This window comes from Bubalus bubalis, chromosome 1 (assembly GCF_019923935.1).
Source record: "Bubalus bubalis isolate 160015118507 breed Murrah chromosome 1, NDDB_SH_1, whole genome shotgun sequence".
Lineage (NCBI taxonomy): Eukaryota > Metazoa > Chordata > Mammalia > Artiodactyla > Bovidae > Bubalus > Bubalus bubalis.
In genome coordinates this window covers 183,883,215-183,908,146 of record NC_059157.1, presented here as the reverse complement: position 1 = coordinate 183,908,146, position 24,932 = coordinate 183,883,215, and the positions used below count along the sequence as shown (strand labels likewise).

Here is a 24,932-nt window from a genome sequence, read left to right as displayed (position 1 = left end):
GTGGAAAGGGCTTCCCTGATGGCTCAGACTGTAAAGCATCTGCTGCAATGCGGGAGACTCGGGTTCGATCCCTGGGTCAGGAAGATCCCCTGGAGAAGGAAATGGCAACCCAGTCCAGTACTCTTGCCTGGAGAATCCCATGGACAGAGAAGCCTGGTAGGCTACAGTCCATGGGGTCGCAAAGAGTAGGACGTGACTGAGTGACTTCACTTTCACTTTTATAAGTGGAATCATTTATTGTGACTGGCTTGGTCCACATAGCGTAATGTCCGTCCTCAGAGTTCATCCATGTTGTAGCGTACTTTAGAACTTCTTTTTTAAGCCTGACTGATGAGACTTCTATTCTTTTCCTGTGTGTTTTCTGTATGTCATTACTTCCTGTGTTTAGTTAATTTGTTTGTTTGTTTTGTAATGAAGCATTTAAGTTCTTACCTTACTGACTTTTTGTATTTTTTTGGCTGTTTTCTTTGTGGTCATCAACATTGCATTTAACTTTCTGAAGTACTACAGTGTGATTTGGATTTGTACCAGTTTAACTTCAGTAACATAGAAAGTCTGTTCTGTCTCTCTACCCTCATTCCTTTTAGTTGTTATGTACCCAAATCACATTTTTATACGTTGTGTGTCCACAGGCCTAATTAAAAAAATACATTAGTGTCTTAAATCACATAGAAAATAAAATGTGGAGTTACAAACCAAGGTTTTAACAGTACTAGGTTTTACTGTTTTCTGTATATTTATTTTTACTCAGATTTTTATTTCTTCATATGACTTCAGGTTACTGTCAAGTGCCATTTTATTTTAACCTGCAGGAACCTCGAGCATATCTTGTCAGGCAAGCCTAGTGGTAATGAACTCCATCAACTTTTGTTTATCTGGGAATATCTTAATTTCTTCCTCACTTTTGAAGGACAGGTTTTCCAGATATTGATTCTTAGTTTAGTTTTTTTCTTTTAACACTTTAAATACGTGTCTGCTTTCTTTTGGCCTCCATACTTTGTGATGAGAAATCTGATTACATTATTGCTGATCCCTTGTATGTGATGAATCACTTATCTCTTGCTGCTTTCAAGATTCTTTGTCATGTCTTTTGATTATAATGTGTTTTGGTGTAGGTCCCTTGGAGTTCTTTCTGCTTGGATGTTATTGAGCTTCTTGGATGTGTTTGATCAAATTTGGGAAGATTTTGGTCATTAAGTCTTCAGATATTCTCTCTGATCTTTCTTTCATCTTTTTTGTTCTTGTTGGTGTCCCACAAGTCATTTATGCTCTGTTCACTTCAATTAGTTTTCTTTCTTTCCTCAAATTCTTAAATTTCTAATTTCATATCTTTAAGTTTGCTGGTACCTACTGCCAGTTCAAGTGAGTTTTTGAGTCCTCTTAATGAATTTTTAATTTCTGTTATTGTACTCTGCAGCTCTTGGGTTTCCCTTTGGTTTCTTCCTGTGTTTTGTATCACCTTACTGTTACTACTACTAGTTCTTTATCATATCTCTTCCAACTACTACTGTGATAACATTTATTAACTACTATTATGCTGAATCAGGTTTTAGACTTTCTTTTTTTAAAATCAAAGCTTCAAAGTAATAAAAACACCATATTTCTTGTAGATCTTTCAAGGACAAATAATTTGTCTTTTAATGTGAGAATGCACTGCATAAAGTCTTGTAACTGGAAATTTTGGTTCTTTATAGTTTAGGGCTAAAGTCCTGAATATTCGTTAGAAGGACTGATGCTGAAGCTGACACTCCAGTACTTTGGCCACCTGATGGGAAGAGCTGACTCATTAGAAAAGACCCTGCTGGGAAAGACTGAAGGCGGGAGGAGAAGGGGATGACAGAGGATGAGATGGTTGGATGGTATCACTGACTCAATGGGCATGAGTTTGAGTAAACTCCGCGAGTTGGTGATGGACATGGAGGCCTGGCATGCTGCAGTCCATGGGGTTGCAAAGAGTCAGACATGACTGAGCGACTGAACTGAACTGAGCTGAAAGGCATTAGGTTTACAACTGAAAATTCACTGAAGTTAGTGATTCATGCCAAGTTACTTTTTGCCACATTGGGTTCAGTGGTATCATTTTGAAGTGTCTTTGATTATACCTTAATAAAAGAATTAGAAATTGAAGCAAGGAGTTAAAAACATACATGTGAGTTACTGATGAAGTTATAAAAGTTTTACACAAGTAGATGCTGAGGAATGAATACTTCAGAGACTTCTCATTGCTCTTTTATCTTTCACCTTTCTTTTCCAGGGCATACTTTTAGCATGGGGACATGTATTTCAGTAGAAAGAAGCTTCAGTTCAGTTCAGTCGCTCAGTCGTGTCCGAATCTTTGCTACCCCATGGACTGTAGCATGCCAGGCGTCCCTGTGCATCACCAACTCTTGGGGTTTACTCAAACTCATGTCTGTTGAGTTGGTGATGCCATCCAACCATCTCATCCTCTGTCGTCCCCTTGTCCTCCCGCCTTCAATCTTTCCCAGCATCAGGGTCTTTTCAAATGAGTCAGCTCTTTGCATCAGGTGGCCAAAGGATTGGAGTTTCAGCTTCAGCATCAATCCTTCTAATGAATATTCAGGACTGATTTCCTTTAGGATGGACTGGTTGGACCTCCTTGCAGTCCAAGGGACTCTCAAGAGTCTTCTCTAACACTATAGTTCAAAAGCATCAATTCTTCGGTGCTCAGCTTTCTTTATAGTCCAGCTCTCAAATCCATACATGATTATTGGAAAAACCTAAGCTTTGACTAAACTGACCTTTGTGGGCAAAGTAATGTCTCTGCTTTTTAATATGCTGTCTAGGTTGGTCATAACTTTTCTTCCAAGGAGCAAGCATCTTCTAATGTCATGGCTGTAGTCACCATCTGCGGTGATTTTGGAGCCCCAAAAAATAAAGTCTGTCACTGTTTCCCCATCTCTTTGCCATGAAGTGATGGGACAAGATGCTACCATCTTAGTTTTCTGAATGTTGAGTTCTAAGCCAACTTTTTCACTCTCTTTCACTTTCATCAAGAGACTTTTTAGTTCTTCGCTTTCTGCCATAAGGATGGTGTCATCTGCGTATCTGAGGTTATTGATATTTTTCCCGGCAATCTTGATTCCAGCTTGTGCTTCTTCCAGCCCAGCGTTTCTCATGATGTACTCTGCATATAAGTTAAATAAGCAGGGTGATAATATACAGCCTTGACATACTTCTATCCCTATTTGGAACTAGTCTTTTGTTCCATGTCCAGTTCTGACTGTTGCTTCTTGACCTGCATACCAATTTCTCAAAAGGCAGGTGGTCTGGTATTCTCATCTCTAAGAATTTTCCACAGTTGGTTGTGATCCACGAAAAGGCTTGGGCATAGTCAATAAAGCAGAAGTAGATTTTTTTTTTGGAACTCTCTTGCTTTTTCGATGATCCAGCGGATGTTGACAATTTGATCTCTGGTTCCTCTGCCTTTTCTAAATACAGCTTGAACATCTGGATGTTCATGATTCATGTACTATTGAAGCCTGGCTTGGAGAATTTTAAGCATTACTTTACTAGTGTGTGAGATGAGTGCAATTGTGCGGTAGTTTGAGCATTCTTTGGCATTGCCTTTCTTTGGGATTGGAATGAAAACTGACCTTTTCCAGTCCTGTGTCCACTGCTAAGTTTTCCAAATTTGCTGGCATATTGAGTGCAGCAGTTTAACAGCATCACCTTTTAGGATTTGAAATAGCTCAACTGGAATTCCATCACCTCCACTAGCTTTGTTCATAGAGATGCTTCCTAAGGCCCACTTGACTTTGCATTCCAGAATATCTGGCTCTAGGTGAGTGATCACACCATCATGATTATCTGGGTCATGAAGATCTTTTTTGTATAATTCTTCTGTGTATTCTTGCCACCTCTTCTTAATATCTTCTGATTCTGTTAAGTCCGTACCGTTTCTGTGCTTTTTGTGCCCATTTTTGCATGAAATGTTCCCTTAGTATCTCCAATTTTCTTGAAGAGATCTAGTCGTTCCCATTCTGTTGTTTTTCCTCTATTTCTTCCCTCAGGAAGGCTTTCTTATCTCTCCTTGCTATTCTTTGGAACTCTACATTCAAATGGGTATATCTTTCCTTTACTCCTTTGCCTTTGGCTTCTCTTCTTTTCACGTTATTTTAAGGCCTCCTCATATAACCATTTTGGTTTTTTTTGCATTTCTTTTTCTTAGGGATGGTGGAACCTCTGTCCATAGTTTTTCACGCACTCTATCAGGTCTAATCCCTTGAATCTTTTTCTCACTTCCAGTTTGTAATCATAAGGGATTTGATTTAGATCATACATGAAAGAAGCCTATTCATTCATAAACTTAAGAATCATCTAAATACTCTGCAGTTTATGTAATAAAAATTTGTCACTAAATAAATCAATAATAGAGGATACACCATTCTGCATGGTGCAGGATTATTAGGACAGGTAAAGAAAACTTATTTGTGTCTCAAGCAATGAAATATTTAAGAATAATAGTATTCTTACGGTCCTATTGGGTAACATTCCTTTAAGAGATACTTATGGGTTGTGAGTGTTTAAAGTGATATAGGAAATATGATTTCCTTGGGGGTTGGGTTAGAATGTGATTGTTTAATAGAGTTAATCAGAGCTTAGACTTGTATTATTTTTATTTTTCTTTGCTTTTCAAACCATTGTGTATTACTTCAGTACCAGTTTCTTTTGGCTTGGAAAAGAAGTAGCTGATACCAGTGCAGAATTCAAATTGTCTGGCTAATGAAGTGGGAGACTGAATCTATGATATCTTAGCTTTTGGTGTAACTTAATCCCCTGGTTCTCTTTATGTTTTGATTGTCTGTTTACAAAAGTGGTATTTTCTTGCCTGCTCTTTTCATTGATGTTGGGGATTGGATTTTCGAAACATGGCTTTTGTTAGTGTATACTGATTATGAATTCATTCCTCCTAATTGTGTTGGTAGAAAGCAGCTGAGGTCATTAGTTAGCAGAAACAAAGTATTGAGCAGTGGATTTTACAAAAAATAAACCTAACTAACTTGGAAAGAGGGTACTTTTTAAAGGTGGCATATTAAAAATGTGAGCTTTTTTGGATTGTTCATTTTATGTACTACTTTAGTCTCAGTTGGATTACAGATGGTTTACAACTGTATTCAACAGACAACAGTTGGGAATGAATGCCAGAGTGTATTTCTGTATCTTAAAGAATTCTGTGCACTGAAAATTAAAATGAAACACTTCTGCTTTATTTTACATGAATATGTTAAAAAAAATGCTGAAACTTGGGATCAGATGGATGAAATTTGACAAGAGAATCTGTGATTATTTTTTCTTTAAATGGCATTGTTGAAGAAAAAAAGCTACACGTATACCTTACAAAGCACTTTAAGAAGGACTTTTGTTCAAAGAAGTATGTATATTGGAGTTTTTTCAAGTTGAAGGTAATATGGCTAATATAAACTTGAAAAGGGTCAGTGATCCTGTTCTTTACCCCTGTATGTATACGATAAGAAATATTTGCCAAAGAAAGGAGGGAAGAACCAAGAAGAATTCTGTCTGGTGGGTCAGAGGAATTCCAGAGGGTTGCCAGCATTAATACCAAAGTTAAACATTGACTAAATGGCCCCAAAAAAGAATGCCATCATGTAAAACATTATTGAATGTATGAACTAGATATACAGAAAGGTAGGTAGGTGGGATTGTAGCTGTCATTTTCTTTACTGTTTTTACATTTTTTATTTTAAGAAACTATTTGGCAGTCCTAGCCCGCCCTTGCAAGTTGGAGCTGGATGCCCTGTTGTGAAACCTTCTTGACCCTGGGGTCTGCTGTTTCTGTCTGACCTTGGCTTCCCTGGTGGCTCAGGTGGTAAAAAAAACATGCTTGTGTCTGGAAGATCCCCTGGAGAAAGGAATGGCAACCTATTCCAGTATTCTTGCCTGGGAAATCCCATGGACAGAAGAGCCTGGCAGCCTATAGTGTGGGGCTGCAAAGAGCTGGACACGACTGAGTGGCTAACACACACACATAAGCATGAATTAGTAGATAAGCATGACAATGAAAATGTTTTCCTTGGGAGAGGGAGAAAGTTGTAATATGTGGGGCAAAAACAGATTGAGAACATAGATTTAAATTATCAATAAAACATTTAATTGTAAGGAATAGGATTAGGGAAGGAAATACCAGGTCTTTGATGGAAACTGTTTCAGACTGTGCTTTCATTTTGAAGAACAACCTTCACCTTTGCATTTTCACTCAGGATGAGGAATATATGAGAAACAAAACTTTACCTCTTGGCTCTTGGTACAGTGATCATGGTGTGGGAAGTCTGCATTGCAGGTTTCAGCTTTAGGGAGTTGACCAAACCATCCTTCTCTGTTGCTTGTATAGTGGTAATCCTGATTTGAAACATTGTGGCAGTGTGTTCCAGAGTAATAAACTAGATTCACTTGGTTAATTTGTAAATGTCATAATCTAGTACTTTAGATTGGAAGGGATAGTAACATTGAAATATTTTTATGTATGAAGCATTTTTAAGATTGTGAAATATATTTAATATAAAATTTGCTATTTTAACCATTTTTAAGTCTACAATACAGTGGCATTCATTACAGTCACAGCATTTTACAACCATTACCACTGTGTATTTCCCAAACTTTTTCCTTAAGTGGAAACTGTATATCTATTAAATAATAAATCTACCCATTTTCTCTTTATTTCTACCCGTGGTTACCACTGATCTACTTTCTTCCTCTGTGAATTTGCCTGTTCTATTTCACCTAAGTGGACTCATACAGTATTTGTACTTTTCTTTCTGGCTTATTTCAGTTAGCGTATTTTCAGGCTTTATCTGTGTTGTGTATGTATCAGAATTTCATTTCATTTTGTGGCTGAAGAATATCCATTGTATGTTTATACCACATTTTATTTATCTTTATCTGTGGATGGATTCTTGAGTTGTTTCCCCTTTTTGGCTGTTGTGAATAATATTGCATTAGACATTGGCCTACAAATATTTGAGTGTCTGCTTTTAATTATATTGGATATATACCTGAGAGTCAAATTGCTGGGTCATATGATTATTCTGTATTTAGCTTTTTGAGGAACTATTAAACTGTTATCCACAGTAGCTGCATTATTTTACAGTCCAACCAGCAATAAGCAAGAGTTTCAGTTTCTCTGCATCTTTACCGGCAGAGTAAATCTTTTATCATTTTTCTTTTTTAAGAAAAAAATTCCTGCTGCCCTAATATATATGAAGAAGGATGTCATTATGGTTTTGATTTGCATTCCTTTATGACTATGAAGATCGTTTTATGTGCTTATTGGCCATTTGTACCTATACAAATGGAGCAATGTCTATTCAGGTCCTTTGACCATATTCTAATTGGGTTTTTGTATTTTTGTTGTTTAGTTTCAGAAGTTTTTTATATATTCTGGATATTAAACCCTGATTATCTGTAATAACATCTATAGATTCTCTTTTCATTGATAAAAGAATAATATATCTTCTCTTTTGATAATATCTTTTGATGCACAGAAGATTTAAAGTTTGAAGTCCAGTTTATCTAATTTTTATCCTTTTGTAGATTGTACTTTTGGTATCAAGAGTCAAGAATCCAAGGTCATGAAAATTCATCCTTTTTTCTCTGAGAGTTTTATGGCTTTTGGTGCTTATATTTAGGTATTTAGGTAGTTGATCCATTTTGAACTAAACATTGTAGAATTATGTGAGATTGATCATTGAATTTTGTAGTTACGAATAAGACATACTTTTTTTTTTTTTTCCCCCTTTAAAGATTCTGCATTGTTAAGTTTGGTAGTTACTTTCTAAGTTCTACCTTGTGTAATGTTTAGTCATTATATATACCCTAGTTATTGAGTATCACCTGGTTAATGGAATTGATAATTTTAGCTCTTAAAATACAGAGACAGTCAGAGGATTGAGAAATTTCGTTACATGAAAATGAAAAATTTTTTTTGCAAAACAAAAAACATAGTCCAGACAGTTGGTAGACTAGAAGAAAATATCTGCAATATATCAAGGTAAAGGTTTGAGATCTCTAATATATAAATAACTCTTAAAAATTGAGAGAATAGACTGCAGTAATCTGATAAAAAAGTGATCAAAATACAGTAAGGATAATCCCCCAAAATGTATGAAAATGGCTCCATATTCCATTTTTTAAGCAGTTGGATAGACAAAAGTTAAAGTGTAGCAGTTGATGAGGCTATGAGGAAACTGACACATACATTGCTGACAAGGCAGACTGGTACAACTCAGTGATAATCTGACAAAGCCCTGCACATGCATTTGCCTTTTGACCTATCAGTTTCAGTTATAGGAATTTTTCTTGAAGGTACAATTCCAGTGATATGAAAATCCATATACAGGGTTATTTATGGGTCATTGTTTGCAATCTGCTACATAGAAGAGTAGTTGAATAAACTATGGTATATATATGATGTGTGTATGTATGCGTGTGTGTGTGTGTGTGTGTCTGTAAGTGTGTGTATGCAGCTGTAAAAAGAATGAGGAAGATATCTGAACTGGACTCGGATGAACTGATCTCCAGGATATATTGTTAAGGTTGTTGATATTCAGTCCGCCCAGTTGTGTCCGACTTTGTGACCCCATGGACTGCAGCACCCCAGGCCTCTCTGTCCTTTACCATCTCCTGAAGTTGGCCAAGTTCATGTCCATTGCATTGGTGATGCTATCCAGCCATCTCATCCTCTGGCGCCATCTTCTAGAACCTTCTGCCTTCAGTCTTTCCCAGCATCAGGGACTTGTCCAATGAATCAGCTGTTCGTATCAGATGACGAAAATACTGGAGCTTCAACTTCAGGATCAGTCCTTCCAACGAGTATTCAGGGTTGATATCCCTTAAGATTGACTGGTTTGATCTCCATGCTGTCTGAGGGACTCTGAGGAGTCTTCTCCAGCACCACAGTTTGAAGGCATCAATTCTTCGGCGCTCTGCCTTCTATACAATCCAGCTTTCACGACCGTATATGACTACTGGGAAGAACATAGCTTTGACTCTATGGCCCTTTGTCGGCATAGTAATGTCTTTGCTTTTCAGCACACCGTCTAGGTTTGTCGTAGTTTTCCTTCCAAGAAGCAAGTATCTTCTGATTTCATGGCTGCAGTCACCATCCGCAGTGATTTTAGAGCCCAAGAAGAGGAAATCTGTCACTCTTCCACCTTTTCCGCTTCAGTTTGCCAGAAGTAATAAGGCCGGATGCCATGATCTTAGTTTTTTTTAATATTTGGTTTTAAGCTGGCTCTTTCACTCTCCTCCTTCACCCTCATCAAGAGGCTCTTTAGTTCCTCTTCGCTTTCTGTCATTAGAGTGGTATCATCAACCTTTCTTCTAGGTTATGTTACTATAAGCAGAAGAAGAGGAAATAAAATACAAACACATAATGATCATTTGAACAGAAGGAAATACAGGAAAGACCCTCTGGAAAGGAGATTGGTTACATAAAGAGGGTGGGGAAGAGAGAGACTGAAAGGATGGAATGCCCTGACGCTTGTCTGTGTTTACCTCTTTGACTAGTTTTAACTGTTAGAACTAAATTGATGTTTCATATTCTCAAATAAACAAGATTTACAAGGATAGGAGAGAGAAGGAGAAAATAACCTCCAAATTCTAAATGGAATAATAAACACAGAAGCAAATGAACCTAACTATATTTCAAATGAATAACATAACTCTCTGAAGGATGACCATGGGAAGAACTAGTCTAAATACTTTGGGAATACAGGTTTTGACTCTGTAATGCTCTTGACAAAGAACTCTAAACAAACCTGAGACTAAAGACAAAAAAAGCTGCACACAAATATTGTACTCGACTTAGTAGATTTTTGTTTTTTACAGTGATAATGGTCAGGACTCCCAGAACTACTCTGTGTATTCTAGATTAGAGCAAATAAACATGTATAAGGGTGATTATGAAAGTCAAGTGTTTCACTGTAAGAGAAAAGTGTTCCAGATAAGGAAAGGGAAAAGATAGAAATGAACTTCTGTAAAGTTAGATTGGCATTGGCAGTTTCAGTATGGACTAACGGTTTTTAACATATTTACAGATAAACATAAAAGTAGATACAGACATGAGTTTGCATGTATGTATATATTCCTTAACACAGTCTGTTAATAAGGCCTTAAAGCCGTGACACTTCCAAATAATACTTGTCAATGAAAGGAACTAAGGTTCCATGGAGAAATGGTTGATTCTAACATAGGGGCAGGGGAGATACAAAGATAAGCTTGGAACGTCTTTTGGTTGCCAGAAAGTTGTGCTAAGTCGCTCATCGTGTCTGACTGTTTGTGGCCCCATGGACTGCAGCCTACCAGGCTTCTCTGTCCATGGGGATTCTCCAGGCAAGAATACTGGAGTGGGTTGTCCTCTCTTCTTAGAATGTTGAGTTTCAAGCCAGCTTTTTTGCTCTCCTCTTTAATCTTCATTAAGAAGCTCTTTAGTTCCTCTTCGCTTTCTGCCATTAGAGTGGTATTATCTACATATCTGAAGTTGTTGATATTTCTCCCGTCCATCTTGATTCCAGCTTGTGGTTCATCCAGCCTGGCATTTTGCATGTTGTGCTGTGCGTAGGAGTTAAATAAGCAGGGTGGCAATACACAACCTTGACATACTTCTTTCCCAATTTTGAACCAGTCCATTGTCCCATGTCTGGTACTAACTGTTGCATCTTGCTCTGCATAGAGGTTTCTCCGGAGGCAGGTAAGGTGGTCTGGTATTCCCATCTCTTTAAGCATTTTCCACAGTTTGTTGTGTTCCACACAGTCAAAGGTGTTAGCGTAGTCAGTGAAGCAGAAGTGGATGTTTTTCTGGAATTCTCTAGCTTTTTCAATGATCCAGTGAATGTTGGCAATTTGATCTCTGATTCCTCTGCCTTTTCTAAATCCAGCTTGTACATCTGGAAGTTGTTACATACAAATTAAATTACCATTGCTGTGACCTTTAGTAGTGTTCATCTCTTGTTGGGAGTACTTCCTTGGCATGTCTTAGCCATTCTCTGCCATGCATTCTTCATGGCTTAACTCAGGAAAGTTTTCCTTGAAACCTGAGTCTGCAGACATGAATTTCTAAATAACATGTGAAAGACATATTATCTCTTAAAATGGTTTACTTTTGGATGGTTAAGATGGTTACATTCGACTAAGCTTCTGTGAACTTATTTGCATTTTATAATTGTCAAAATTGAAGCATTATTAAGTGGCTCAAAAGTTTTTAAGCTGAAATGTTTGCAGAACAACATAATAATAGTATGTAGTAGCTGCCAAGCTTTTCCATAGTGGTTTGTACCTTTTAGCACTTCACCAACAGTGTACGAGGGCTCCAGTTTTTATGCATTCTCTTCAGGTTTTTGTATTGCCTGTCTTTTTAAGTATAGCTATCCTAGTGGGTGTGACGTTGCCTCGTTATGGTTCGGATATCTGTTTGCCTCATGACTAATGATATTGGTGTCCATACTAATGGACATCACCAGATGGTCAACACCGAAATCAAATTGATTATATTCGTTCCAGCCAAAGATGGAGAAGCTCTATATGGTCAGCAAAAGCAAGACAGGGAGCTGACTGTGGCTCAGACCATGAACTCCTTATTGCCAAATTCAGACTGAAATTGAAGAAAGTAGGGAAAACCACTAGACCATTCAGGTATGACCTAAATCAAATCCCTTATGATTATACAGTGGAAGTGAGAAATAGATTTAAGGGACTAGATCTGATAGAGTGCCTGATGAGCTATGGATGGAGGTTCATGACATTGTACAGGAGACAGGGATCAAGACCATCCCCAAGAAAAAGAAATAGAAGAACGCAAACTGGCTGGCTGAGGAGGCCTTACAAATAGCTGTGAAAAGAAGAGAAGTGAAAAGCAAAGGAGAAAAGGAAAGACATACCCATTTGAATGCAAAGTTCCAAAGAATAGGAAGGAGAGATAAGAAAGCCTTCCTCAGCGATCAGTGCAGAGAAATAGAGGAAAACAATAGAATGGGAAAGACTAGAGATCTCTTCAAGAAAATTAGAGATGCCAAGGGAACATTTCATGCAAACATGGGCTCAATAAAGGACAGAAATGGTATGGACCCAACAGAAGCAGAAGATATTAAGAACAGGAGGCAAGAATACACAGAAGAACTGTACAAAAATGATCTTCACGACTCAGATAATCATGATGGTGTGATCACTCACCTAGAGCCAGATATCCTGGAATGTGAAGTCAGGTGGGCCTTAGGAAGCATCACTACGAACAAAGCTAGTGGAGGTGATGGAATTCCAGTTGAGCTATTTCAAATCCTAAAAGATGATGCTGTTAAACTGCTGCACTCAATATGCCAGCAAATTTGGAAAACTCAGCAGTGGCCACAGGACTGGAAAAGGTCAGTTTTCATTCCAATCCCAAAGAAAGGCAGTGCCAAAGAATGCTCAAATTTCCACACAATTGCACTCATCTCACACTCTAGTAAAGTAACGCTTAAAATTCTCCAAGCCAGGCTTCAGCAATACATGAATTGTGAACTTCAGGTGTTCAGGCTGGTTTTAGAAAAGGCAGAAGAACCAGAGATCAAATTGCCAACATCCTTGGGATCATTGAAAAAGCGAGAGAGTTCCAGAAAAACATCTATTTCTGCTTTATTGACTATGCTAAAGCCTTTGACTGTGTGGATCACAAGAAACTGTGGAAAATTCTTCAAGAGATGGGAATACCAGACCACCTGACCTGCCTCTTGAGAAACCTATATGCAGGTCAGGAAGCAACAGTTAGAACTGGACATGGAACAGCAGATTGGTTTCAAATTGGGAAAGCAGTACATCAAGGCTGTATATTGTCACTCTGCTTATTTAACTTCTATGCAGAGTACATCATGAGAAACGCTGGGCTAGAAGAAGCAGAAGCCGGAATCAAGATTGCCGGGAGAAATATCAATAACTTCAGATATGCAGATGACACCACCCTTAAGGCAGAAAGTGAAGAAGAACTAAAGAGTCTCTTGATGAAAGTGAAAGAGGAGAGTGAAAAAGTTGGCTTAAAACTCAACATTCAAAAAACGAAGATCATGGCATCTTGTCCCATCACTTCATGGCAAATAGATGGGGAAACAGTGGTAGAATTTATTTTTTGGGGCTCCAAAATCACTGAAGAATGGTGATTTCAGCTATGAAATTAAAAGATGCTTACTCCTTGGAAGGAAAGTTATGACCAACCTAGATAGCTTATTAAAAAGCAGAGACATTACTTTGACAACAAAGGTCCATCTAGTCAGGGCTATGGTTTTTCCAGTAGTCACGTATAGATGTGAGAGTTGTACGATAAAGAAAGCTGAACACCAAAGAATTGATGCTTTTGAACTGTGGTGTAGGAGAAGACTTTTGAGAGTTCCCTGGACTGCAAGGAGATCCAACCAGTCCATCCTAAAGGAGACAGTCCTGGGTGTTCATTGGAAGGCCTGATGTTGAAGCTGAAACTCCCAATACTTTGGCCACCTGAAGTGGAGAGCTGACTCACTTGAAAAGACCCTGATGCTGGGAAAGATGAGGGCAGGAGGAGAAGGGGAAGACAGAGGATGAGATAGTTGGATGGCATCACTGACTCAGTGGACATGAGTTTGGGTAAACTCTGGGAGTTGGCGATGGACAGGGAGCCCTGGTGTGCTGCGGTTCATGGGGTTGCAGAGTCAGACATGACTGTGTGACTGAACTGATCTGTATGATGTTGAGGGAGTTCTCATGCTTATTGCTCATTTGTATATCTTCTTTGTAGGAATATATGTTCAAATGTTTTACTCATTTTTAAATGGATTATTGGTCCTTTTATTATTGAATTGTAAGAGTTTAATTATTGAGATATAAGCCCCTTAACAGATGAATGACTTACAGGTATTTTTCCCCATTTTATGAATTATCCCTTTAAATAACTTTCTTGATGATGTCCTTTGCAGTACAAAACTTTACAATTTTGATGATCAAATTTTTTTGTTTGTTTCTTGTACTTTTTGTGTTATGTCTAGGGCATCGTGATCAAGAAGATTTAAGTCTTTGTCTTCTAGGAGTTTTATAGTTTAAATTCTTACATTTAAGTCTTGAATCAATTTGAGTTAACTTATATGTGGTGTGAAAAGGGGTACAGCATTATTTTATTTTTTTGTATGGTTAGCCAGTCCACCTTTTGCTAAGAAGAGTCTCTTACTATTCTTTAACAGGGTGAATAGTGTTACTATTTAGCATATAAGACAAACTAGAAATCTAGTTCATCATTATTCTCCATCTCTTGAAGAATTTTCCAGTTTGTTGTAATCGACCCAGTCAAAGGCTTTGGCCTAGTCAATAAGGAGAAGTAGATGGTTTTCTGGAACTCTCTTGCTTTTTCTATGGTCCAGCGCATGTTGGCAATTTGATATTTGATTCCTCTGCCTTTTCTAAATCCAGCTTTAACATCTGGGAGTTCTTGGATGACGTACTGTTGAAGCCTCCCTTGGAGAATTTTGAACATTACTTTGCTAGCGTGTGAGATGAGTGCAATTGTGCGGTAGTTTGAACATTCTTCGGCATTACCCTTCTTTGGGATTGGAATGAAAACTGACCTTTTCTAATCCTGTGGCCACTACTGAGTTTTCCAAATTTGCTGGCACATTGAGTGCAGCACTTTCACAGCATCATCCTTTAAGATTTGAAATAGCTCAACTGGAATTCCATCACCTCCACTAGCTTTGTTCGTAGTGATGCTTCCTAAGGCCCACCTGACTTCACATTCCAGGCTGTCTGGCTCTAGGTGAGTGATCATACCATTGTGGTTATCTGGTCATTAAGCTCTTTTTTGTATAGTTCTTCTGTGTATTCTTGTCACCTTTTCTTAATAGCCTCTGCTTCTGTTAGGTCCGTATGTTTCTTTCCTTTATTGTTCCCATGTTTGCATGAAATGTTCCCTTGGTATCTCTAATTTTCTTGAAGAGCTCTCTAGTCTTTCGCATTCTGTTCTTTTCCTCTATTTCTCTGCATTGATCACTGAGGAAGGCTTTCTTACCTCTCCTTGCAAGTCTTTTGAACTCTGCTTTCAGAAGAATATATCTTTCTTTTTCTTCTTTGTCTTTAGCATCTCTTTTTTTCTCAGCTATTTGTAAGGCCTCCTCAGACAAGCATTTTGCCTTTTTGCATTTCTTATTCATGGGGATGGTCTTAATCACTGCTTCCTGTAGAATATCATGAACCTCCATCCATAGTTCTTCAGGCACTCTTGTCAGATCTGATCCCTTGAATCTATATGTCGCTTCCACTGTATAATCGTAGGGGATTTGATTTAGGTCATACCTGAATGGTCTAGGGGTTTTCCCTACTTTCTTCAATTTATGTCTGAATTTAGCGATAAGGAGTTCATGATCTGAGCCACAGTCAGCTCCCTGTCTTGTTTTTGCTGACTGTATAGAGATTCTCCATCTTCGGCTGCAAAAAATATAATCAATCTGATTTCAGTATTAACCATCTGGTGATGCCCATGTGTAGAGTTGTCTCTATGGTAGGCTTAATGGTGAACTCCCAAGAGGTTTTACACCAAGCAGGACCTTCTGGTGCCCCGTCTCTGTGGTGAGCCCCTCTTGACCCATGTCTCCACAGGAGGCCATCCAACACTAGCAGGTAGTTTTGGTTCAGTCTCCTGTGGGGTCACTGCTCCTCTCCTCTGGATCTTGGTGCATGCAAGATTTTGTGCCTCCAAGACTGGGGTCTCTTTTTCCCCAGTCCCCGGGAAGTCCTGTAATCAAATCCTGCTGACACTCAAGGCCAGATTCCCTGGGAATTGCCAGTTCCTTTGTCAGATCGGCAGGCTTAGAAGCCTGTCATGGGGTTCAGAACCTTTACAACAGTATGAGAACTTCTTTGGTATTATTGTTCTCTAGTCTTTGGGTCACCCATCCAGCAAGTATGATATATTTGATTTTGTTGTGATTGTACTCCTCCCACCATCTTGCTACGGCTTCTTCTTTGTCTTTGGATGTGGAGTATCTTTTTTTGGTGGGTTCCAGTGTCCTCCTGTTGATAGTTGTTCAGTAGCTGGTCGCACTTCTGGTGCTTTTGCAAGGAGGGGATGAGCTCATGCCTTTCTACTCTGCCATCTTGAACCGGAAGTCCAGCTTGTTAATTTGTTAATTGCTTTCAGGTTTGGTTTCCATAAAAGTGGAAAAAGCCTTCCTGACTATTTCCTCATGCAGTTCTCTACTGTAATGAAAATGTTTCATTTTTACAATGAATTGTGATGGCTGAGGAAAAGTGAATATTGTACAATAATGTAGAACAGAAGAGACCATGGGGCAAATGAAATGAACCACAACCAACCACACCAGAGGCCGGTCTTCATCCAAAGAAGGTGATGTGGTATGTGATGGGATTGGAAGGGAGTCCTCTATTAAGAACTCCTTCTGGAAAACCAAACAATTCATTCCAACAAGTACTGTTCCCAATTAGACCAACTGAAGACAGCACTGAGTGAAACATGTCTGAAATTAGTGAACACAAAATGCATAATCTTCTATCAGGATAGCACAAAACAACATGTTTCTTTGATGACGAGGGAAAAGTGTTACTGCTTGGCTGAGACGTTCTGATTCATCCATGGTATTCACCAGATGTTGCACCTTCAGGTTTCTATTTATTTCAGTCTTTACAAAATTCTCTTAATGGAAAAAATTTCAGTTCCGTTTTCTCAAAAGATAAAAAGTTTGGGAAAGATGGAATTATGAAGTTGCCTGAAAAATGGCATCACCTTACTGGAAGGTTCTTGCCCTGCTGTGTTCCACCTCCCCTCATGTAAAGTGAAACAACTCTCCTGCTTATCTTTCTTTTCTTGTTCACTAGAACATTTATTGTGTAACATATCATTCATGGTCTTTTGATCCCTATTGGTATGTGGGTCCACGAGGCCAGAGTTCTTACCTCTTCAGTCACTTTTGTGTCCCTAGTAGCAAGAATAATGAGCATTGATGATGTGTCAAGGATCTGAATTGAGTGAGTGGATGAATGCTGGCCTTCTTTAGTGACTCACTGTTGCAGTGTTCCCCCTTCCTCACTTGCCCCTCTGTTCTTACCATCCCCTGCCTCAGGCAGCTTCTTGCCGCTCAGGTCCTATAAGCATCACTTCCTCATCAGACCTTACCTGCCTTGGTTGGAGTTCCTTATGTCTCTGATTCCAAGTGCCCTTAGCTGTGGAACTTCTCCTTCATGTGTGTGTGTTAATCACTCAGTCGTGTCTCACTCTTTGTGACCCCATGGACTATAGCCCACCAGGCTACTCCATCTGTGGATTCTCCAGGCAAGAATACTGGAGTGAGTAGCTATTCCCTTCTCCAGGCATCTTCCTGACCCAGGGATTGAACTCACTGCACTGCAGGGAGACTCATTACCATGTGAGTCACCAGGGAAGCCTTCTTTCTTGTTGTTTTTTGGTCACTCAGTTGTGTCTGCTGCCTTCAGTCTTGCCCGGCCTTAGGGTATTTTCCAGTGAGTAAGCTCTTCCCATCAGGTGGCCAAAGTATTGGAGCTTCAGCTTCAGCATCAGTCCTTCTAGTGAATATTCAGAGTTGATTTCCTTTAAGATTGACTGTTTGATCTCCTTGCTGTCCAAGGGACTCTCAAGAGTCTCGTCCAGCATCACAGTTTGAAAGCATTAATTCTTCGGCCCTTAGCCGTCCTTATGGTCCAACTCTCACATCCGTACATGACTGCTGGAAAAATCATAGCTTTAAGTATATGGACCTGTGTAGGCAAAGTGATGTCTATGCTTTTTAATACGCTGTTTAGGTTTGTCATAGCTTTTCTTCCAAGGAGCAAGCATCTTTTAATTTTATGGCTACAATCACCATCTACATTGATTTTGGAGACGAAGAATATAAAGTCTGTCACTGTTTGCATTTTTTCCTCGTCTATTTGCCATGAAGTGATAGGACCAGTTGCCATTATCTTAGTTTTTTAAATGTTGAGTTTTAAGCCTGCTTTTTCGCTCTCTTCTTTCATCTTCATCAAGAGGTTCTGTACTTCCTCTTCACTTTCTGCCAAAAGGGTGGTGTCATCTGCGTATCTGAGGTTATTGATACTTATCCCAGCAATTTGGATTTCAGCTTGTGATTTATCCAGCCTGGCATTTCTCATGATGTACACTACATAGAAGTTAAATAAGCAGGGTGACAATATACAGCCTTGACATACTCCTTTCCCAATTTTGAACCAGTCTTTTGTTCGATGTCTAATTCTAATTATTGCTTCTTGACCTTGCATACAGGTTTCTCAGGGGGCAAATAAGGTGGTCTGGTATTCCCATCTCTTGAAGAATTTTCCACAGTTTGTTGTGATCCACAGTGTAAAAGGCTTTAGCATAGTCAGTGAAGCAGAAGTAGGTGTTTTTCAGGAATTCTTTTGCTTTTTCTGTGCTTCAGCGCTTGTTGGCAATTTGATCTCTTGTTCCTCTGCCTTTTCTAAATCCAGCTTGAACATTTGGAAGTTCACGTTTCACATACTGTTGAAGCCTAGGGTGAAGGATTTTGATCATTACCTTGCTAGCATGTGAAATGAGTACAATTGTACAGTAGTCTGAAGATTCTTTGGCATTACCCTTCTTTGGGATTGGAATGAAAACTGACCTTTTCCAGGGTTGTGGCCACTGCTGAGTTTTCCAAATTTGCTGGCATATTGAGTGTAGCACTTTCATAGCATCATCTTTTAGGATTTGAAACAGCTCAGCTGGAATTTCATCACTTCCACTAGCTTTGTTTGTAGTAATGCTTCCTAAGGCCCACTTCACTTCACACTCCAGGATGTCTGGTTCTAGGTGAGTGATCACAGCATTGTGGTTTTCCAGGTCATTAAGACCTTTTTGTACAGTTCTTTGTATTCATACCTCTTCTTAATCTCTTCTGCTTCTGTTAGGTACTTGTGTTTCTGTCCTTTCTTGTGTCCATTTTTGCATGAAATGTTCCCTTGGTATCTCCAGTTTTCTTGATGAGATCTTTAGTCTTTCCCATTCTATTGTTTTTCTCTATTCCTTTGCATTGTTCACTTAAGGCTTTCTTACCTCTCTTTGCTATTCTTTGGAACTCTGCATTCAGATGGGTGTATCTTTCCCTTTCTCCTTTGCCTTTTGCTTGTCTTCTTTTCTCAGCTATTTGTAAGGCCTCATCAGACAACTTTTGCCTTTTTGCATTTCTTTTTCTTGGGAATGGTTTTGGTCACCACTTCCTGTACAATGTTATGAACCTCTGTCCATAGTTATTCAGGCATTCTATCAGATATAATCCTTTGAATTTATTTGTCATTTCCACTGTATAATCGTAGGGGATTTGGTTTAGGTCATACCTGAATGGCCTAGTGGTTTTCCCTATTTCCTTCAATTCCAAATCTGAATTTTGCAATAAGTCATGATCTGAGCCACAGTCAGCTCCCAGCCTTGTTTTTGCTGACTGTTTAGAGCTTCTCCATCTTTGTCTCGAAAGAATATAATCAGTCTGATTTCAGTGTTAACCATCTGGTGATGTCCATGAGTTGCCTCATGTCGTTGGAAGATGTTTGCTATGACAGTGTGCTTTCTTGGCAAAACTGTAACCTTTGCCTGTTCATTTTGTACCCCACGGCCAAACTTGCTTGCTACTCCAGGTATCTCTTGAGTTCCTGCTTTTGCATTCCAGTCCCCTGTGGTGAGAAGGACATCTTTTTTTGATGTTAGTTCTGGAAGGACTTGTAGGTCTTCACAGAACCATTCAGCTTCAGCTTCTTTGGTGTTAGTGGTTGGGGCATAGACTTGGATTACTATGATGGTGAATGTTTTGCCTTGGAAATGAACCAAGGTCATTCTGTAATTTTTGAGATTGCACTCAGGTACTGCATTTTGGACTCTTGTTGACTATGAGGGCTACTCCATTTCTTCTAAGGGATTCTTGCCAACAGTAGAAGATATAATGGTTATCTGAATTAAATTCACCCTTTCCCATTCAGTTTAGTTCAGTGATCATAAAATGTTGATCTTCACTCTTGCTATCTCCTGTTTGACCACTTCCGATTTACCTTGACTCATGGACCTAACATTCCAATGTTCCTATGCAATATTGTTTTTTTACAGCATCAGAGTTTACTTTCACCATCAGACACATCCACAGCTGGGTGTCGTTTAGGCTTTGGCTCAGCCTTAGCGACTATTTCAGTTTCTCTTCCTTTGTGCTATTCTTGTTAATGTCTGTCTTCCCTTCAACTGTCCTTCCCGTCACTTTGCTCTTTGTTAAATTCTAAGGGCCGAGCACAGAGTCAGATTCTCAATAAATGCAGGTGTTAGTTGAAAGAGTAATGAACAAATTAAAATATTCTTTTTTTTAATTGAAGGATAATTGATTTACAGAATTTTGTTGTTTTCTGTCAAACCTCCACATGAATCAGCCATAGGTATACATATATCCCCTGCCTTTTGAATCTCGCTCCCCATCCACCCCTCTAGGTTGACACAGAGCCTCTGTTTGAGTTTCCTGAGCCATACTGCAAATTCCCATCCGCTGTCTATTTTACACATGGTAATGGAAGTTTCCATGTTACTCTTTCCATACATCTTGCCCTCTCCTCCCATCTCCCCATGTCCACAAGTCTATTTTCCATATCTGTCTCTCCATTGCTTCCCCACAAATAAATTCCTCAGTACCATTTTTCTAGATTCCATATATATGCGTTAGGATATGATACTTATCTTTCTCTTTCTGACTCACTTCACTCTGTATAATAGGTTCTAGGTTCATCCACCTCATCAGAACTGACTCAAAGGCGTTCCTTTTATGGCTGAGTAATATTCCATTGCGTATATGTACCACACCTTCTTTATCCATGCATCTGTTGATGGACATCTAGGTTGCTTTCGTGTTCTAGCCATTGTAAATAGTGCTGCAATGAACAGTGGGATACATGTGTCTTTTTCAATTTTGATTTTCTCAGGGTATATGCCTAGGAGTGGGATTACTGGGTCATATGGTGGTTTTATTTTATTCCTAGGTTTTTAAGGAATCTCCATACAGTCTTCCATAGTGGCTGTATCAGTTTACATTTCCACCAACAGTGCAAGAGCGTTCCCTTTTCTCTACACCCTCTCCAGCATTTATTGTTTGTAGACTTTTTGATGATGGCCATTCTGGCTGGGGTGAGGTGATATCTCATTGTAATTTTAATTTGCATTTCTCTAATAATGAGTGATGTTGAGTATATTTTCATGTTTGTTAGCCATCTGTATGTCTTCTTTGGAACAATGTCTGTTTAGTTCTTTTTCCCACTTTTTGATTGGACTGTTTGTTTTTCTGGTATTGAGTTGTATGAGCTGCTTGTATATTTTGGAAATTAATCATTTATCCATTATTTCATTTGCTATTGTTTTTTCCCATTGTGAAGGTTGTCTTTTCACCTTGCTTATAGTTTCCTTTGCTGTGCAAAAGCTTTTAAGTTTAATCAGGTCTGACTTGTTTACTTTCATTTTTATTTCCATTACCGTAGCAGGTGGGTCATAGAGGATCTTGCTTTGATAAAATATTTCTATGATCTGTATAACTAACAATCCATCAAAGTTGGTCAATGTCAGTAACATTTGCTTAAAAAGATAATAGGATTAAAACTTAATGATCTCATAGTTTTAAGTTGACATGAAGTCTAGGGAGCATAAATACATCATTGCCTTTCAGCAAGAATTTTCTGTGCTGTGTCCCCTCTGTGTTGTGGAAACCGGTTCTTACCGTGGATGGCCATCCAGCTCTGCCACCATCCCTAGTATCGGGCACCCTTCATTCTAAGTCTGATGTTGGTCTTCTGTAAAGTCACCCTTTGGTTTTGGGTTGCCCTCTTCCTTTCTTATATTTAGAGGGTTATCTTATCCTTTATTAAATGAAATAGTCTCACTTCCTTCTTTTGACCTCTTTTGAGCCCATGTAATGCTCCTGAGGGATTTTATGTAGTGTATTCCAACATAGACCCTATTATGTATCAAATACCAAAGGACAACTTTTTAAAAAGTGTTTTTATGAGTAGTAATATATTTAATAGAAGAACTGTTGCAAATCTAGCTTTATTAACTTTAATGATCTGCTTCTTTACTGAGCTCATTATATTATTGAGAATGTACATATAAATATTAGTTTTGGGAAAAACAGCTATTTCAGTGCTTATTACTAGTTGGGTGAATGCTCCATAAATGGATGTAATCCTCAAACAACTTTAGGCACTATTTATCCTCGCATATGAAGAAACTGATATATATGAACCTTAGAAATAAAAGATTTTCTTAATCTCATTGTCACTGCAGGCAATGGAAACCTATTTGATCCTTCTTAATTATTTCACAAGATAAAATAATCATGTTGAGAAAGGTACTCTGTTTTCAATTTCTTAAGAATTTTTGGTCACTAATATCTTATCATTAAAGGAAAAATTGTTATGGTCTTTCCTTTAAAATACTTAAATATTTATTGCCTTTGTAATAGGTGGGATTAGAAAACATGCATATGATTGTTCCAAAACTTGGTTATTTATACATTGCTATTGCTATTTACTATTTTTTGGAGTAAGTACAGCTTTTTTTTTTTTTTTTTTTAATGAACAGAGGCCTCTATAGTGACCCTTTAACTTAAATTATTATTCTTTGACCTTATATGTTGTCTTAAAATTGTCTTTAGGGGAATATTTTATCCTGTTTGTTGATTATTCAAGATTGAAAACATTTCACCTGATAGCTTAAAGATTTGTGTCTTGGCGTTAAGATGATCCCTTCATTTTCAGTATTGTTTAAATCAGTGGATGTGGGGCAGGTGACTGAATTGTTTTCTTCTCTAAAGTTTCAGTGTGTAGCTTTTGTCTCTCTTTCACATACTTCGTCAAAACTTTGTCTACAAAGAAGTGTGGATTGGGGATTTATTTCTAGAACTGTGTTAAAACACTTTGTGTAGATATTTGTTTATGAAGCTATGTCGAGTAGGTGTCATGGTTACCGTCATCTCTAAGGTTCATTCTGCTTGTCCCTTCACTCTGCCTATGTGTCCTCTGCTTGTCTGGTCTCTGCTTTCCATTTCCTCTAGTTTGGGAATGGATCTATAAGTCTCATGTTCTGTGTTGGTGCTTTGGCAGAGTAGCCTGGTGCCCAGATAGTTAAGAAATGACCCAATCAAAAAATGGGCCAAAGAACTAAATAGACATTTCTCCAAAGAAGACATACAGATGGCTGACAAACACATGAAAAGATCCTCAACATCACTCATTATCAGAGAAATGCAAATCAAAACCACTATGAGGTACCATTTCACACCAGTCAGAATGGCTGCGATCCAAAAGTCTACAAGTAATAAATGCTGGAGAGGGTGTGGAGAAAAGGGAACCCTCTTGCACTGTTGGTGGGAATGCAAACTAGTACAGCCACTATGGAGAACAGTGTGGAGATTCCTTAAAAAACTGGAAATAGAACTGCCTTATGATCCAGCAATCCCACTGCTGGGCATACACACTGAGGAAACCAGAAGGGAAAGAGACACGTGTATCCCAATGTTCATCGTAGCACTGTTTATAATAGCCAGGACATGGAAGCAACCTAGATGTCCATCAGCAGATGAATGGATAAGAAAGCAGTGGTACATATACACAATGGAGTATTACTCAGCCATTAAAAAGAATACATTTGAATCAGTTCTAATGAGGTGGATGAAACTGGAGCCTATTATACAGAGTGAAGTAAGCCAGAAAGAAAAACACCAATACAGTATAGTAACGCATATATATGGAATTTAGAAAGATGATAACAATAATCCTGTGTACGAGACAGCAAAAGAGACACTGATGTATAGAACAGTCTTATGGACTCTGTGGGAGAGGGAGAGGGTGGGAAGATTTGGGAGAAAGGCATTGAAACATGTAAAATATCATGTATGAAACGAGTTGCCAGTCCAGGTTTGATGCACGATACTGGATGCTTGGGGCTGGTGCACTGGGACGACCCAGAGGGATGGTATGGGGAGGGAGGACGGAGGAGGGTTCAGGATGGGGAACACATGTATACCTGTGGCGGATTCATTTTGATATTTGGCAAAACTAATACAATTATGTAAAGTTTAAAAATAAAATTAAAAAAAAAAATCACCCCCCCAAAAAAAAAGTTAGATTGTTAAAAAAAAAAAAAAAGAAAGAAATGAGCTGATCAACAGTAGTGTTAGAATGGAACAAGCTTAGCTGTTCCTTGTACCTCATGTTAAACATAATGAGTTTAGAGGATTATGACTCTGTGTAATGATTGGAATCTGCTAGACAGGACATCTGTTTTACTTTTTACTGATTAATTTGGTGTAGAAATAGCATCTTTTTTTGCAGTATGAAAATTATTTTGTATTCTAGCTTTCAGTGGTAGCTTATTTTCTGAAACGTGCTTTTTAGAATAGCATGTTAGTATAAAATTATCTTAATAGGACTGGATACTCTTTATTAGTCTGAAAATATTTGTTTTTTAACTGTGATAAAAGTTTCTGGGAACATTTGAATTTTCGTTTATTCTGGACAGCATTAGAATTGTTTAGTATATGCAAATATTTTCCTTTGGTTTTGTTTCCTAGGTTGCACGTTTTCAAAAAATTCCTAATGCTGAAAATGAGACAATGATTCCGGTATTGACATCAAAAAAAGCAAGTGAATTACCAGTCAGTGAAGTTGCAAGCATTCTCCAAGTAAGTTCTTGGTGGGGAGGTAGGGAGTGTATAGTAGAATGAGCCACTTAGCTAAGTGCTATCCAGTAGAATTCTCTGTTCCGCAGGTGTGTGTGGCTAGTGGTTGCCTGATACGATGGTGCAGCTCTGGATCATTAGTGTTCCCAGAAACTGTTAGTGCTGTGTGAGGATTAGTTGGATTAGGAAAGTGATCAATTTAATTATAACATAAGTGGAGTTAGG

At 38.4% G+C, this 24,932-nt stretch overlaps 1 protein-coding gene across 5 annotated transcripts in view; it reads left to right on the top strand.

The window, feature by feature from the left end:
- The window catches only part of ATP2C1 (ATPase secretory pathway Ca2+ transporting 1), a 153,115-nt gene that overhangs the window by 51,300 nt on the left and 76,883 nt on the right, over positions 1-24,932 (top strand). For all 5 annotated transcript variants that reach the window (XM_025291811.3, XM_006056244.4, XM_044947169.2 and 2 more), the window contains one exon: positions 24,600-24,710. In XM_025291811.3, coding sequence (XP_025147596.1) covers positions 24,600-24,710 — 111 coding nt within the window. The remainder of the gene's footprint in view (positions 1-24,599; positions 24,711-24,932) is intronic.